Genomic DNA, 17,249 nt, shown 5'->3' on the forward strand with positions numbered 1-17,249 from the left:
CAAATACCATCAAAAGAAAGCTCTATTTGTCAGAAAAGAAGGACATTAATTTTATTTGGGTACAGCGTCACACAACCGCGCAATTGTCAGTTAAAGCAACCTGTTGTCGGTAGGGACCAGTTGTCGGGTGGTAGCCGTGAGGTCACCCACATCATCCAGAGGAGCTGCGGCACTGGGAGATTCTGGGTTGTGCACCATCCCTTGAGCACAGTATCTGTGAAGGCCTGCTGCAGGATCTTCACACCATCCCTCCTGAGTTTAGTATCACTTGGATAGGTGAGTGGGCGCATGCCCATCCTCTTTACATCTAAGGACACTGCATGCAGACATCATTACTTTGTTCCCTTCTTCAAAGTAGTACTAAGAAACACTCTCCATCACTATTGTACCGATTAAATGCTATACTCATTAAACTCATCAAATCACGCTGGGCCCTGTCAATAGAGCCTGCTGAAGATACAAGACTTCTGCATCAAAGGACTACTGTATCTCTCCCCTCCTTACAGAGGACAGGAACATGGGTTGTCTATCCAGCCTCTTATCACCAAGGAACTACCTTTTATTTAGAGACCAAGGTCATAGGTCATATTAAGCTGTGTTAAGTGTTTGTGTTAAAGGGGCTGTGGCTTTAGGAGGTCACAGTAAGTAGTCTGACTCCAGATTGGGCATTCTTCTACCCTGCAGCCATAGATGTTGATTGGTAAAGCTGATTTATTGTTCCTCAAGGGACTTCAGTTGACCATTCATTTTCTTGTTCATGTACTGCTACCCCCGTAGGGGCCCCTGGTGAATGTGGTCGTCCCCCCCCCCCCCCTTCACAGCCAGGCACACACATTTCCAATCACTCAGAGACAAGAAGCAGTCCTTGCAGCTTTGTTTGTTTTTTATATTTAGGGGAATTGAACTTGGATGGGGAAGGGTGCATGAGGGATGCCCATTTGATCAATAAAACACTGTAGGGACTTGAACTATATACATTCCAGTACATACATTTTCTCCTCTTCTACCTCCAGCACACACTTGCTTGCAGACTATCACTCCTAGGACCAGCTAGCACAGGTTTCAGATCCAGCACAGTCTCAGCTGAATCTGAACGAATGCCTTTTGCAGGCAGGGGCCGCAGGAAGGGGGCGCAGGCAGGGGCCGCAGCCCCCTACGATGTAGCAAAAATAGAAGTCTTTAGTGCTAGCTGTCCTATCTGTGGCTACTGCTCCCAGTACCACTTCTTCAGGCAAGGCCAGCCCTCTTGACTGCAGCTGCCCCTTTCCACTGCCCGTGCCACCATATTTCTCCTGACTGGCTCTGCACCCATCCCAGACTACTCCATCCCAGTCCTCTCAGCCATGCCTCCCAGTCCTCCTGACTGTGTCTCACTCACCAGCCCTCTTAGCTGTTCCCTTGTCCTCCTGGAGACTTGCCTGGCAGTGTTATCTCGCTGTCCTCTCCTTGCTCCCATACCTTTTGGCCAGGACACCTCTGTGTGTCTTGAAAAGGGTCCTGTCCACACCCGAGCCAAGGCCCAAGGTCACCCCCAGACTGGGGAGCTCCCTCAAAGGCCACCGACAGCCTAACACTCCAGCCCTAGCTTCCACCCAAACCCAGGTTGGGGATTGGTCAGGGACCTCAGAATACGTCAGGAAGCTCCAACTTAACTCCTCTTCCAGTAAGTACAAGTGGGGGGGGGGGGGAGTCTCAGTGATGCTACCTGTGAGTCATCCAACTCTCCCTGGATCTCTGCCCAACCCAGGAAAAAATACAGACAGGCTTGGTTGCAAGGTCAGGGCAACAATTGGGGTACACTGTATCTTTAAGCGGCCCTCACGGGGGGGTAGCGCTACATTTTGTTAGCAGATCTCCTTCAAATGACCATTTGAACAGTTACATTGGATTACTTTTAACTGTCATTTCAGTATTAAAACAAAATGGTGTGCAGCAGAATGTAGAGACAGAGATTATCCCAATAAATAACTGAATGTGGAAAATTATTATTCCATAAAAATCTATCAAAGTCTGGCCAACAATGACCGAGAAATGTTAACTAATAATAATCCACTCTCACCTTTATTAGACACTCTTGTTTATGTTCATGTACACAGCTAATCCTGTAAGGACAGCAGAAAGTCATTCATTCATACAGCCAGGTACAAATCTTGAAAAGTGCTGTGTATAATTAAAATTGTAATGAGAAAGCGGAATTATGTAAAATAAATCCGGATCTTGGGATTTAAATGTCCAGCATTATGGGCAGTGTGATTTGCTGATAATATCAGTTGGCTCTGCTCTTCTAAAGGAAGCAGTGCGTCTTAAGGACAGCTGGGAGCACACAGAACTCCTTGAATCTATCTAGCCTATAGCTCAGGAAAAATGGGTCATGAAGACATCCTACTGCCAATGATGAATTTTAGCACTGGGACAATCCAGCCACCAAAGGTCCTTATGCCAAGAATTGGCTATACAATATTGGCAATTATAATGGCGATATTCTGTGCGGCATCCCTCTTCCTCAATATTACGGTGATTTTGGTGACATTTAAGTTTCGTCAGCTAAGGCATCCCATCAATTATTCTTTAGTCAACCTTGCAGTTGCTGACCTGGGAGTCACCATATTAGGAAGCCTCTTGACCGTTGAAACCAATGCCGTTGGCTACTTTAACCTTGGAAGAATAGGATGCGTCATAGAAGGGTTTGCTGTGGCTTTTTTTGGTAAGTTTTTTTTTTTTTTTATATGAACAGTATGTAATTTGTAAGAGCCAAATACAACCAAATTGTGTAATGAATACATCTTAGTGGTTTGAATAATTCACGGCTTTTAAACCCTTTCCTGGGGTGTCCAGCAGCAAAATTGCCCTACTGGTGTTTTTGTCACTTCTTTATTCCTAGGCCTTTAGAAAGCCAAGCATTGTAAGTTATAATCTCTATAATTTATTTAGTGTATGTAAATAGTAGAAATCTAGAAGCTTGAGTGAAACACTGTCATAATTGACAGATGCGAGTGAAGATGAGAACTTTAGAACAGAGAGCTTGATACCAATGCTACAGAAAATAAACTGTGAATATACTTGTCACATAAGGAAACTACAAGATAAATAGAAAATAGAAGCCACGTGTAAGCTCCAAGTCAAACTTCTGAGTTTATGTAAAACTGAAGATGCTCTCCCTGCCCCTGTATGATAGTGCTGAGCAACTGAGGGGCAAATTACCAAGCACCAATGCTGTGACAGGAAGGGGAGTGAGTCACATGCTTCCCATACTTGGAAGCAGGGCCGCTGATGGGGGGGGGGGGGACCACCAGTCCTCCTGTAGGGGGCTGAACACACAGGGGGGGCCCCAACAGCACGGGGAATCGGTGCTGGCGGGCGGAAGGGCAATTACAGAAGGAAGCCCTGTGCAGCTCTCTGCAGCAGCTGAAAGACAGTTTCTCCCCCTCCTGCCAGCTTTCAGCTGATGCCAGGAGAGACACAGACACAGGGCTTCTCTGACACCGAACCCCCTCCCTGTTCTGTCTGCTTCTGACCCCCCCCCCCCTCTCCTTGTGTGCCCCCCTCCCACAGCGCTGCCTTCTTCCCTGTCCTGTAAAAAATATAACAAAATATATTTAAAAAAATAATAATAATATAACATTGTAATAAATTATTTTAAAAAATCGTAAAATAAAATAACTGTAAACATTTTTAAAAAATTATACATTTTTTTTTAATTCGCACAGGTTTTCTGTTATGCTTGTGTCCGCTAATAATGATTTTAGTGTATTTTTAGTGAAAATATTGTCCTGATATATTTGGGGGGGGGGGGCTGCCAGGTTGGCTGTACAGGGCCCCATGATTTCTAACAGCAGCCCTGCTTGGAAGCACTAGGTATATTACATATTTATTTCAGCTGTGGGGAGTGTCAATAAATTGAACTAAGGGTCCTTTCACACGGTCAGCTACGTTTTTTGTTCCGCTCTGTGACTTATTTTTTTTTTTTTTAAACGGACACGGATGACACTTCTGTAGGGTCCGTTTCGTATGTCCATTTTTCATCCATCCATTTGCGGATGATAAACATATGTCTATGGGATTACGGATGTTAGGGGATGACACCGCTGACATCCGTTTTTGCGTCCATTCCCTTTTTTAAACGGAAGAAAAATAGGGTTCTCTTCCGTCTCAAAAATCTGAACTGAATGTGATGGAACGCAAAACGGATGTCAGCGGATGGTTATCTGCTAAAGTCCGCAATCCCATAGACATACATTATGTCTGTTTTTCATCCGCAAACGGATGGGAGGAAAAACGGACATACGGACCGCCCGTGTGAAGGGACCCTTATTGTTTTTCCCTGCATGCACAAAGTACACCTGTATCTTAAAATAAAGTAGACAACTCAGATAACTATAAGAAGCCATAAAATAACACATTTTTTGTAGTAAGAGTCCTAACAGCTCTGGCAGAGCCTCTTGAAGTTCCTATGTACTGTACGGTATGTACTATCTATATAATACAGTATTTGCATAGGCCTAGACACACTTCATGCCCCCAGGTGACGGTCCTTGAGCTTGGTAGGAGGTTGCTCAGGCGTTGAGCTCTGCATTGTGAGTTGCATTAAGAGATGTGCCTACTCTGCCTCTTGTTAGTCAGAATAATTCAGGAGACTATAGAACCCCTCTCAGGAGGATTACTGTAAAATATGCTCTGATTCCGGATATTTTCTACTACCCAGCAGTGACCTCTATGCGTTTACTTTAACCACTTGCCGACCAGCCGCCGTACATATACGGCAGCAGGTTCCCGTGAATCAGCGCACCCGTACATCGATTCGCGGGAGCGCTCGTGGGGGCGAACGCGTGCCCATTTGCCAGAGGGGAAGCTGATGTGCAGGGCCAGCGGTAGTGATTGCCACCGGGCACCCGCGATCGCTCCTTGTGGAGACAGAACGGCAGTCTAGCGTTGTAAACACGGCAGACCGCTGTTCTGTCATCAATGAGCACAGGGCTCCTGTTTTCCTCCTACTTAGGAACATAGGTCCCTGTGTTCATTTCATAAGTCCATCCCCCACACAGTTAGAAAGCACCCCCTAGTGACACATTTAGCCCTTTGATCACCCCTGGTGTTAGCCCCTTCCCTGCCAGTGTCATTAGTATAGTAGCAATGCATATTTTTAGCACTGATTACTGTCGTAATGTCACTGGTTCCCCCAAATGTGTCAGAAATGTCAGTAAGGTGTCCAATCCGCAATGTCGCATTCCTGCTAAAAATCCCCCCCCCCCCCCCCCCCTCCTGCAGATTCCTGGTCGTTTTCCCTACTTACTGGACCTGTAGTGGGCAAAACTATCAGGTCCGCTCTCCTCTCAGGCAGGAAGTCGAGTGAGGGCAAGATGGCCCTCACTAGACTCTATGGCCTTGGAGGACCGGAGCGACGTCATACATCGATTCCTAGCAACGGATTTAAAGAGCCAATTTTATATATCATGAAAAAAAAATTCTTGTTTTTTTTTTCCTTTCTTTTTTAGTGTAGATGTGAGATCTGAGGTCTTTTTGACCCCAGATCTCACATTAAAGAGGTCCTGTCATGCCTATTTCTATTACAAGGGATGTTTACATAATAGGAATACAATTTTTTTTTTTTTTTAAACAGTGTAAAAAAATAAATAAAAGATAAAATAAATAGGAAAAAAGAATTAAAGTGCCCCGCCCCCGTTAGCTCGTGCGCAGAAGAGAATGCATATGCAAGTTGCGCCCACGTATGTAAACGGTGTTCAAACCACACTTGTGAGGTATTGCCACGATCGTTAGAGCAAGAGCAATAATGTGAGCCCTAGACCTCCTCTGTAACTCTAAGCTGGTAACCTGTAGAAATTTTTAAAATGTCGCTTATGGGGATTTTTAAGTACTAATGTTTGTCGCCATTCCACGAGCGTGCGCAATTTTGAAGCATGACATGTTGGGTAATTATTTACTTGGGGTAACTTTATCTTTCACATTCTAGAAAAAAACCTTACTGTTTTCTTATTTTTTTATTAAAAAAAAGGATATATTTTACAAAAACATTGCGTTTGTAAGACTGCTGCGTAAATATGGTGTGATAAAAAATATTGTAATGATCTCCATTTTATTCTCTAGGTTCTCTGCTAAAAAATATATATATATATAATGTTTGCAGGTTCTAAGTAATTTTCTAGCAAAAAAAAAACTGATTTTAACTTGTAAACAACAAGTGTCAGAAAAAGGCCCGGTCCAGAAGTGGTTAAAATAACACAGTGCCAAATTAAGGGGGAAAACCTTCCGGTCCAGAAGTGGTTAAAGAACGTCTACAGACATTAATTTGATCAGTCAGTGATGTGCCAATGCCATTAATAAAACACTGGAAAGCACAAGAGGCAGAGTAGGTACACCCCTTAAAGTATATGTAAACCCTCACCTTGTAAAATAACTTTTACTGTTTAAAATAGAAATGAAAGGCAAAACATTTGTGTATAGGCTATTTATTTTCCTTTTTTTTAAAAAATGATCACATACCCTCTGTTCTTAGTTGCATAAGGAGCTCCGAGAGCTGGGGGAGGAGAAACAGCATTACACTGGTTTTTCCACTGAATGGCTATGTGGGAGGGGGGGGGGGTCAGGACAAGTCTAATCATTGGAGAGCAGGCTGAGTTTCCAGTGCAGCTAGAAAAACTAACCACGCTGTGGTTTCATGCCTAGTGTGGTCAGTTTTTGACAGAACCATTTATTGGCAGGAACACCAGGGATTTCACATAAAGCAAGCAATACAAAGAGAACAGGATATTTTTTTTCATACAAGTACATGGTACAGCAGGCACATATCAGGAATATGAAATGTTGGGTTTACATATTATTTAACGCATTTCACAGTGCAGAGCTCAATGCCAAAGCATGTATATCATAGGGGCAGGGGCATGTCTGTGCAACATTCATAAAATTTACCATTTGCCATTAACCTTCCTGGCGGTATTCCCGAGTGTGGCTCTGGGTTAATATTCAGTGCCACAAGCGGTAACCCCGAGCCACACTCGGGATTATCCCAGAATGATACTCACCTTCCCCTGCGATCCCCCGCCGTCCTACCCAGCCTTCCTCCAGTCTTCCTTCCGCTGTCCTCTCGCTGTGTTTTTGGCCGATGCCGGCACCTTCTTCTGGTTCCCTTCCCTGTGAGCGCCGTGTCGCAGGGGGGTGGAACTGGCGGGAGATAAAAAAAAAAGACATGATACAGTGTAATCTGTTAGGATTACAATTTTGCATCATGCCATTTGACCTAGTGGCCTTTCCAGTGCCCTGCCTGTACTTTTTGCGGTACTGTGTGCCTGGAAAATTGATAACATCCATGGTGTCCAAAAAGCGTTCTTTTAGCTCAAAAACGCTTTTGGACGAACTGGAAAACAGCGACGGTGAATCGGAAATATTTGAAGAACTGAGCGATAGGGAATTGTGGGAAAATTCGTCATCAGATACGGAAAGTGACAACAGCGACGATTCTGTGACTGAGCTCAGCGATGTGCAGACTTGGTGCTCTACTGACTGCGGTACGGATCAGGCAGCGCCCCCAAGATTCCCATTTACTGGAGCACCTGGTATGAAAGTTGATGTTGACCATGACAACCCCTTGGCATACCTACAATTATTTCTGACCGATGAGGTTATTGAAAAAAATAGTTAGCCAAAATAGAGGCCAACCGGTACAAAGAGCAACAATTGGCTACGCATCGGACGCTTGCAAGATGCAGAAAGTGGGAACCAGTGACCAAAGATGACATTTGGAAATTTCAGGGCCTAATAATTCTTCAGGGAGTGGTGGGGAAACCCCTGCAGAAGTGGTGTTGGACAACCAATACATTACTTGCCACTCCATTCTTTGGCGCGGTCATGTCAGAGTACAGATTCTCCCTCATAATGAAATATCTCCACTTAGAAAACAATGAAGAATTTGATGAAATTTATTATTATTATTATATTATAATTTATGATTTCATGTTTCAAACTTTATCATACCTGGGATGTCTACTAGACTCTTGTTTGGACAGATTTAAATGAGTTATTCATAAGAATTACAGGCCTAAAATATAAAACAACATATTTCCATGCAAAACAATGTACTGCTTTTAGCACAAAAATTCTGACATAATCAGACTACCAGGGAGGTTACGTTTTTTGTTGCATGCATTTATACATACATGTGAACCCACACTTCCAGATCAAGTCATCTCTGCAATGTGTGGTCTAATCTGAATTTTTTGACTTGGGATCTATATATAGCAATGAATAAACTGGGACTAGGCTAAGCTGGAGGCAAGCAATCTTACTAATTTACCACCAGGCATCAGAGTTTTACCCATCCTCCTGCAGACAGATTAATCGAGATATTCTTGGAGTTAATCGGTTGACTGTGTTCTTATGACAGGATCACTTCTCTGGACAACCCTCCCATCTTGCTTTTTTGCATTTCTGAAATCTGTTCTGGACTTAGGAAAAGAGAACCTTGCTGGAGTCAGCAAACATACAGCATATTTTAGGCTTAGATTCAAGAGCTATGCAAATAAATAGCAACTATGTACAGCAGACATGGGAGTAAAGCCCCGTACACACGTACCGATGGTCGGCTTACAAATGTTCCTCTTTTCTCCCCGGGATGTCGGTGTCTGCTGAAAAGTGCAAAGACAGCACAAGGACAGCACAAGAATTTTGTCCGCCGACTGCAGAAGTGATGTCATGTAATGGTTAACTTTCCCTGTGTTTTCTATTTTCTGAGCATGCCCAGTCTTGCAAATCTGCGGTCTGTCGGCCGAATTGTGTACTGACAGGCGAACAATCGTCCGTTCTGGTGTCGGCATACAAATATTTTCATGTTTGCAAGAAAGACTTTTGTCCGCGGATTGTGCGAAGACATCTGTCGGAGGCACCATACTAACACGCGTACAATCGGCAGATCCTTCGTCCACCGACGTTTGTATGCCGACGATCGGTACGTGTGTACGGGCCTTTAGTCACACATGTGCAAGTCACAAGCAAGTCTCAAGTCTTAACCTTCAAGTCTCAAGCAAGTCCCAAGTTACTGTGGCGAAAATCAAGCAAGTCAAGTCGAGTCCCTGCTAGAAGTCAAGCAAGTCAAGTCAAGTCATTTATTTTGGTCAAGTCACAAATCAAGTCAAAATACTGATCTACCCCAATTTTCATAAAAATACAAATGTGGCGCTAATCTGGTAGCTATAATCAAAGAAATGTCCTTGATATGCGTGGATGAAAAAGTAACAGTTCAGATTCTTTCTCGTACATAAACAAAAAACTTCACAAAGAAGGGAAGAAATGTGAAGATCCTCAGCAAGGGAGACCACTACCAGGCACCCGCACACACTGATTCTTACCAGATCACATTGACCCTCATCACAAAGGTCAAAAGAACGCCCATGGTACAAGCACTGGAAAGCCGGGATCATTCACTCCTCCTCCTAGGAAATCTTCCACCAAGCGGACAGTCCTTAGGTCCTTACAGGGTCCCCATGTGAGGAAACAAAATACCAACACATAGTGTACACTGCTATGAAGTTTATTGCTCCCCAAAGATAATAGGTACACTTACAGGATAGCCGCACTTAGAGAGCGTTGCTTTATCCACCTCCGAGCGGTCGGGTGCTCGCGCATCCCACCAAAAATATGGCCGCCGTGTCTCTTCCTGGTGTGGCGTGCGTCGCCACAGGCTCCACCCGACGCGTTTCGTCAGAGTTGACATCGTCTAGGGGTCAGAGACGACGACGTCAACTCTGACGAAACGCGTCGGGTGGAGCCTGTGGCGACGCACGCCACACCAGGAAGAGACACGGCGGCCATATTTTTGGTGGGATGCGCGAGCACCCGACCGCTCGGAGGTGGATAAAGCAACGCTCTCTAAGTGCGGCTATCCTGTAAGTGTACCTATTATCTTTGGGGAGCAATAAACTTCATAGCAGTGTACACTATGTGTTGGTATTTTGTTTCCTCACATGGGGACCCTGTAAGGACCTAAGGACTGTCCGCTTGGTGGAAGATTTCCTAGGAGGAGGAGTGAATGATCCCGGCTTTCCAATGCTTGTACCATGGGCGTTCTTTTGACCTTTGTGATGAGGGTCAATGTGATCTGGTAAGGATCAGTGTGTGCGGGTGCCTGGTGGTGGTCTCCCTTGCTGAGGATCTTCACATTTCTTCCCTTCTTTGTGAAGTTTTTTGTTTATGTACGAGAAAGAATCTGAACTGTTGCTTTTTCATCCACGCATATCAAGGACATTTCTTTGATTATAGCTACCAGATTAGCGCCACATTTGTATTTTTATTATTATTGATCTTTCTGTTCCAAAGATTTGTGTTGGCTGCTTTTCGCATACTTATTTTTATTGTATTTTAGCGCAGCAATTATATGTTTTATACCCCAATTTTCACCTTTAAGTCAGTTAAAAGTCAGGGGTCAGGAAAGGTTTTGATTTATCTTCAATATTAACAAAACCGCTTAGTGCTTTTTTCTTGGCATATTAAAGAAACACTTTGAATGCCCAAACAGCTCAAAATCCTTAGTCCGGTCAAGTTTCAACAACACAGTCACTAAAAACATGTTAAGTATTTCCATTGGTAAACAGCCAGTGTCCTAAAATCAGAATACACTGAGGTGTTTTAAGTGACTGTGGTGTCAGAAACATAACAGGCACATTCATTTTGATTTAACACATCTTGAGAAAATGCAAATATTTAATAATTTAAAAAAGTAAAGTAATTTCGAGTCATATGTCTCAAGTCAAAGTCAAGTCTCAAGTCATGAATACCAAGTCAAAGTCAAGTCGAGTCTTTTATTAATTTTAGTCAAGCAAGTCTCAAGTCCTCAAACTGGTGACTTAAGTCTGACTTAAGTCAAGTCATATGACTCAAGTCCCCCACCTCTGATATACAGTATATAGAAGGATAGCCAGCTACTCAAGATAAATGCCAGGATGAAAACTGGAGCCAATCAGAACGTAGCCTGTTTTCCCTGAATTAGCACTAAATATTCTTCTGCGGCACTGATATGGAGCACAAATGAGCACTGATATGCAGCACTGATGGGCACTGGTGGGCACTGATAGGCAGCACTGATGGGCAGCCTTTATGGTCACTGATAGGTGGCACTGATAAGCAGCACTGATGGGCACTGATGGGCAGCACTGATGGTCACTGATAAACAGCACTAATGGGCAGCACTGATGGGCACTAACAGATGGCACTGATGGGCACTAACAGATGGCACTGACAGGCGGCACTGATGAGGAGGCACTGAAAGGCAGCACTTATGGGCACTGATTGGCATCAATGATGGGCACTGATTGGCAACGCTGGTGGGCACTGAATGACATCACTGTTGGGCACAGGTGGGCATCACTAGCGGACATGAGTGGGCATCACTGGCGGGCACTGGCAGGCATCACTGATGACGCTGCACTGATAATCAATACACTGATTATCAGTGCAGACCCCCCCTGTCAGGAGAGACACTTATTGTTTCTCCTCTATTCTTGCCCTGTCAGCGCGAGTAAAGGAATGCACCAGCACTTCCTAATTACACTGTGATCAGCTGTGATTAAACACTACGTCATAGGCTCTTTACCACAATTGGAGATCACCGCGTTTCACGCCAACGGGGTCGCGCAAAGTGGCTTGTTCTGAAGTACATCATATGGCGTCCAGTCAGGACAATGGAGCCCCCGCCCGGCCATCATTCTGCTACAGGGATAGGCATGGACCAAGGCTGTGGCGGACATTTTCCAAAATACAGACCTTAGTAAAGGACACCAAGGTACATTTCAAATTAAAACCATCAAAAAAAACACTGTCTACTCTCTGGCCTAGTTCTACAAGTACAAAGAAATGTACAATAACATTTATATAAAGACTGCTTGTGGTATACTCTTATAAAATGTTTAAAAGATTTTCAAAATTCTTTCTATCCTTTTGTATTTTTCAGTTGTATTGAGACGCAGCAGCAGCATTAAAGTACTTTGTACACGTGGATGAAGTAGCAATTTGCAAACATGCGTCAACACAACCGTTCTCAAGGCCATTTCTTGTAGAAGTTTTAAATGCATTCATATGGCTGAATATCACAGTAGCATATGATCCCCTTTAGAGCAGGCCAGGGTCTTCATAGACCTCCCATTAGAGAAGGGTCCCCATAGATCCCCCTTTAGAGAAGGGTCCCAATAGATCCCCCTTTAGAGCAGGGTCCCCCATAGATACCCCTTTAGAGCAGAGTCTCTATAGATCCCCCTTTAGAGCAGGTCAGAGTCCCCATAGATCCCCTTTAGTGCAGGGTCCCCATAGATCCACCTTTAGAGCACGGTCCACCATAGATCCCCTTTAGAGCAGGCCAGGGTCCCCATAGATCCCCCCTTAAAGAAGGGTCCCTATAGATCCCCTTTAGAGAAGGGTTCCCATAGACCCCCCTTTAGAGAAGAGTTCCCATAGAATCTAAAGGGGGATCATTAGGGACCTTTCTCTAAAGGGGAATCTATTGGGATTCTGCTATAAAGGGGATCTATGGGGACCCTTCTCTAAAGGGGATCTATGGCATACATCCCCCTTTAGATCAGGGTCCTCATAGATCCACCTTTAGAGCAGGATACCCATAGATCCCCCTTTAGAGCAGGGTCCCCCATAGGTCTCCCTTTAGAGCAGGCCAGGGTCCCATATATCCCCTTTAGAGAAGGGTCCCCATAGATCCCCCTTTAGAGCAGGGTCCCCATAGATTCCTCTTTAGAGCATGGTCCCCATAGATCCCCCTTTAGAGCAGGCAAGGGTCCTCCCTTTAGAGCAGGGGACCCCATAGATCCCCCTTTAGAGCAGGCCAGCAGGGTTCCCCATAGATCCATTATGATCTGATTCTTCTATAGCTTAAGAATAGGACACAAACATACACGACTCACGACGAGGAAGCTGGGGCCCGGGTCACACTGCGCCAGACCAGCGAGCACGGGCAGGTTAGAGGAGGAAGTTCTGTTCTCCTCCTCTGAAGGTCAGGGCCTGGGGACGGGGCAACGCAAGCAGTGAGCACCTAACTGATTGATAGGACATTGTGAGACCTTGGAAGCACCACTCACGGACACCAGTGTCCATTTACGGACACCTTGCCAATCCCTGTTCTGCTATAGGCTGGGCGGGAAGGTGTTAAAATATATTTTTGATCTAATTGTATCATTTCTACATGCTTGCAGTGTTCTATATTTCAAGCTTTTACATCATCTACAAATTTTAGACATGTCATCCAATGGCTAGGTCTATAACAGGGGTGTCCAACCGTTTGATGTCCCTCAGCCATTCTGGAAAAATTCTTGGGCCACACATAAAATACATTAACAATAAGGATAGCTAATGAGCAGAGAATGTCAGGCAGATCACAAGTTAACAATCACTGATATAGATATTGTACCGATTTGAGCAATAAAATTTTTTTTTTTTGTAATATTTTTTATTATAAAAAAGCAAAAGAGAGCAACATTGACACGGATATTTAACAGGGTTTTTGATAAACTAAAATATCAATATCTGGTTGGATGGATGTAGGTGCTCATCAGATATTTTGGTTCTTATTTTGCCCTTCGTATGCTTCACCCTTGAAAATAGTTGCTCCCAACTATAGATACTGCTGTGTACTGGTGACATGAATACGGCGTGAATGTGAAGTTTGTAGGATTTTTCTTTGGTGAAGATAAAAGTCCAGTAAAAGTAAAGTTATTCTTCGGCCACGTGTATTCACTAAGTGTAAATGGATTTTTACAAAAAAAAAAAAATTAACATTTTTTACGTAATAGAAAATCCACAATGGGATCACAAAGGGGAGACGGGACTATATGATACCCAATACAAACAGATAAGAGGAAAAATGCAAAAAAGGCAAAAATTAGGGAGATAACAGATATATAAAAAATTATATAATCTTTATTTGTACGACAAGCCTTAAAGGCATCTTAATAAACAATCATAAATGGATGCATGCTAAAAACAATGCAAACACACGAATGACTATAAATTTATGGGGTGAACCCCAGTTTACAAAATACAGTTGAAATATGTGGACAGAAAGACCCCAGCGCGTTTCAACATATAGTCTTCTTCTGGGGGTAGAAATGTCCACTAAGAGCCCATTCACATAGGGGCGACACGACTTGCCGGGGCGACCTGTGTGCACCGCGACCTCGGCGCGACATGCACGGACTTCATATCATTGAAGTCAATGCAAGTCGCCTCCAGGTCGCCCCAAAGTAGTACAGGACCCTTTTTCTAAGTCGGAGCGACTTGTGTCGCTCCTATTAGAACGGGTCCTGTGCTAATCAATGGCAGGCGACCCACCGCGACTTGTCAGGCGACCAAGTCGCCTGACAAGTCGCGCTAGTGTGAATGGGGACTTAACAAGCATCTATTTAACCAGTCAAACATGAAGAATGTGTAAACATAAAAAAACAAACAAAAAAACCCATCTGTGTGTCGGAGGCTCAAGGACGGCACCTCACAAGCAATAGCCGAGGACCCAAAATATCGCATGGGATCATGTGACAAACAGGAGACCAAATCCAAAATCTTGAAGGATTGAAGAAGGAACTTCCAAATAGGAGTCTCCAAAAAATGTGCAAGGTGGGGACCAGAATTATCCCCAAAGACCAGAACCTGAAGTTGTGTGACAAACTGGAAATGACTCTTCCCCTGAACAGGAAAGAAGCTGTTTTCTCTGTTTATATTGGGTATCGTATAGTCCCATCTCCCCTTTGTGATCCCATTGTGGATTTTCCATTAGATAGATACCCTCATGTTTTTTTCATAATTTTGGAACGTAGCTGATTTGAATAACATTTTTAGGTAAGTTTACGATTTTGTTTTGGGCTGCATTCATAGCCCTCTTGGGCTGCATGTGGCCTGTGGGCCACAGGTTGAACACCCATGGTCTATAAGACAGGGCAGTAAATAACTGAAATACTGACTAATTCAGCTATAAGAGAGGTACTCTGGAGCATACAGAGCAGAGATGCTGTATATTTACCATAGGGCACTCAGTACCCAGGGCAGCAGGAAATAAGAAACCAATGAGAACGACAGTTTTTAGTGTTTACCCTTAGTTTGAGTCTTTTTTATATATTGTGTTGTTTCATTGCTCTTTGAAGTGCTAACTGGCAGAATAATACATTCTCTGTTTTGTTGCAGGAATTGCAGCACTCTGCACTATTGCTGTGATTGCAGTGGACCGTGTGTTTGTGGTGTGTAAGCCTATGGGTACCATGACCTTTACAACCAAGCAGGCCCTGGCTGGAATTGCTGTTTCCTGGATCTGGTCTCTCATATGGAACACGCCACCTCTCTTTGGCTGGGGTAGTTATCAACTGGAAGGGGTGGAGACCTCCTGTGCTCCAGACTGGTACAATACTGACCCTGTCAATATGTCTTACATCCTCTGCTATTTCTCATTCTGCTTTGCAATTCCATTTCTCACTATCCTGGTCTCTTATGGGTATCTCATGTGGACTCTACGTCAGGTAATCAGCTTTCTTTTTTTTTTAAGAGAGAATAAAAGGAAAAAGAGAAACAATAACACTCTTAGGGGTTTACTTATTAAAAAAAACTGCTAGGTGAATGTCTCCGCATTCACATAGCCATCACAAATAACATTCCTAATTTGTGCATTTTGTGTGAAATGTAATTTTCTATCTATTTATGATCGACAGCTTCCTCTAGTGGCCACAATGAGATATTTTTTCTGAAATACCACAATTAGGGTAAACCCACATTATGGCCACTAGATGGAGCCAGCAATAAATAGAAAATTAAATTCCACACATACTGAACACATTTACAGTTACAGGTATTAATTGTGATGGCTGTGTTAATGATTACATTTTCGCACTGCATGTTTTTTATAGATAGTAGAGTCACCTAGATACAGTATATGCTGCAAAGTGCACAAGTACAGGCTCACCTGGATAGTTGGCAGGCAAATTGAGTATATAAAAAACAAATCTGTGCAAATGGTGAAAACAAATAAAATGTCAGCAGCCGTACACAATCCAGACTCCGGATTAACATAAACATAAAAAGTGCAGCACTAAGAGCCGGTTCACACTGAGGCGATCCGACTTCGAGGGGCGACCTGTGAAGTTGCGGTGCACAGCGTGCACCGCGACTTCAGCGCGACTTGCAGGGACTTCACATAATGGAAGTCAATGCAAGTCGTTCCCAGGTCGCCCCAAAGTAGTACAGGACCCTTTTTCTTTTTGTGTCGCTCCTATTAGAACGGCTCCTTTGCTAATCAATGGCGAGCGACCGACTGCGACTTGTCAGGCTGACAAGTCGCCTGACAAGTCGCGCTAGTCTGAATGGGGTCTGATAGTGATTAGTAAATGAACCTATTAAAGTCCATATAAAACAGTCCCATCAAAAGAGATAAGAAAGATAAGAAATCCCTCAATCTGTGGACCGTGATGAAAAAATAGCAGAGGTGTCACCAGCCTGTGATCTTACACTGCGCTTACCCTGTATAAAGTGACCCCCCCTAATAAGACAGGTCTCATTCGCTTTGTTTACAATAGATAGGGATAGGGACAGAATCCAAATCCCTGGGAAGGCCTTCCCTCGAGCCAGATGAACGGCACCACATACAAAAAACAAGCAGACAGCATCCCCCGTTCGTTATAGTTGCGCCAAGGAGAGCTCAGGTGGCCAGGATTTCAGGTAAAATAAAACTACCAACATTGTTTAAAATTTAACGAATATAGAAAGGAGTAACACTCACATGTTAAAAACTTGGGATAAGCATGTAGTAAAAAAAGCCGTCTATCAGGTAGTTAAGATAGCCGACATTGACCACGCTTGTGTGGTAGCGTGTGTGCGTAGCTCACCCCGACGCGTTTCATCATACGTGACATTATTTTATAATGTCAGATGAAACCTGTTACAGGGGCAAGGCTTGGGAGAAGGGGAAGCTGTAGCCTGTGTGATACACATGGAACAGGGTGACCTCCCATTCTGTACTTCCATTCTTTTCCTTCACAATTTGTCTATTAGTCTCCTTTGAAGTCAGCACCCGGCAGTGTTCAGAATCACTGGATTTAACATCGGGGGGCTTTGAGAGGCCCCTTTTTTGTCTGACCCGGTCTCAGCTATAGTAATCACAGCCCTTAGCCTGTTGATGCTACTACAGTCCTAAAGATGATATTGTGCTTCTGTTTAATTCTGCAATTGACATATACAATTAGTTTATTAAAAAAAATAATAATAAT

The 17,249-nt window shown here is 43.8% G+C and overlaps 1 protein-coding gene across 1 annotated transcript in view; it reads left to right on the forward strand.

Moving 5' to 3' along the window:
* Positions 1–2,352: 2,352 nt before the first annotated feature.
* LOC309562436 (parapinopsin-like) overlaps positions 2,353–17,249 on the forward strand; it is a 32,803-nt gene continuing 17,906 nt past the window's right edge. Inside the window, exons 1-2 of the mRNA XM_082266652.1 lie at positions 2,353–2,704; positions 15,181–15,509. Of these exons, the coding sequence (XP_082122778.1) occupies positions 2,365–2,704; positions 15,181–15,509 (669 nt within the window). The 5' untranslated portion in view covers positions 2,353–2,364. The remainder of the gene's footprint in view (positions 2,705–15,180; positions 15,510–17,249) is intronic.

Source organism: Pelophylax lessonae (genome assembly GCF_965119305.1).
Source record: "Pelophylax lessonae genome assembly, chromosome: 8".
NCBI lineage: Eukaryota > Metazoa > Chordata > Amphibia > Anura > Ranidae > Pelophylax > Pelophylax lessonae.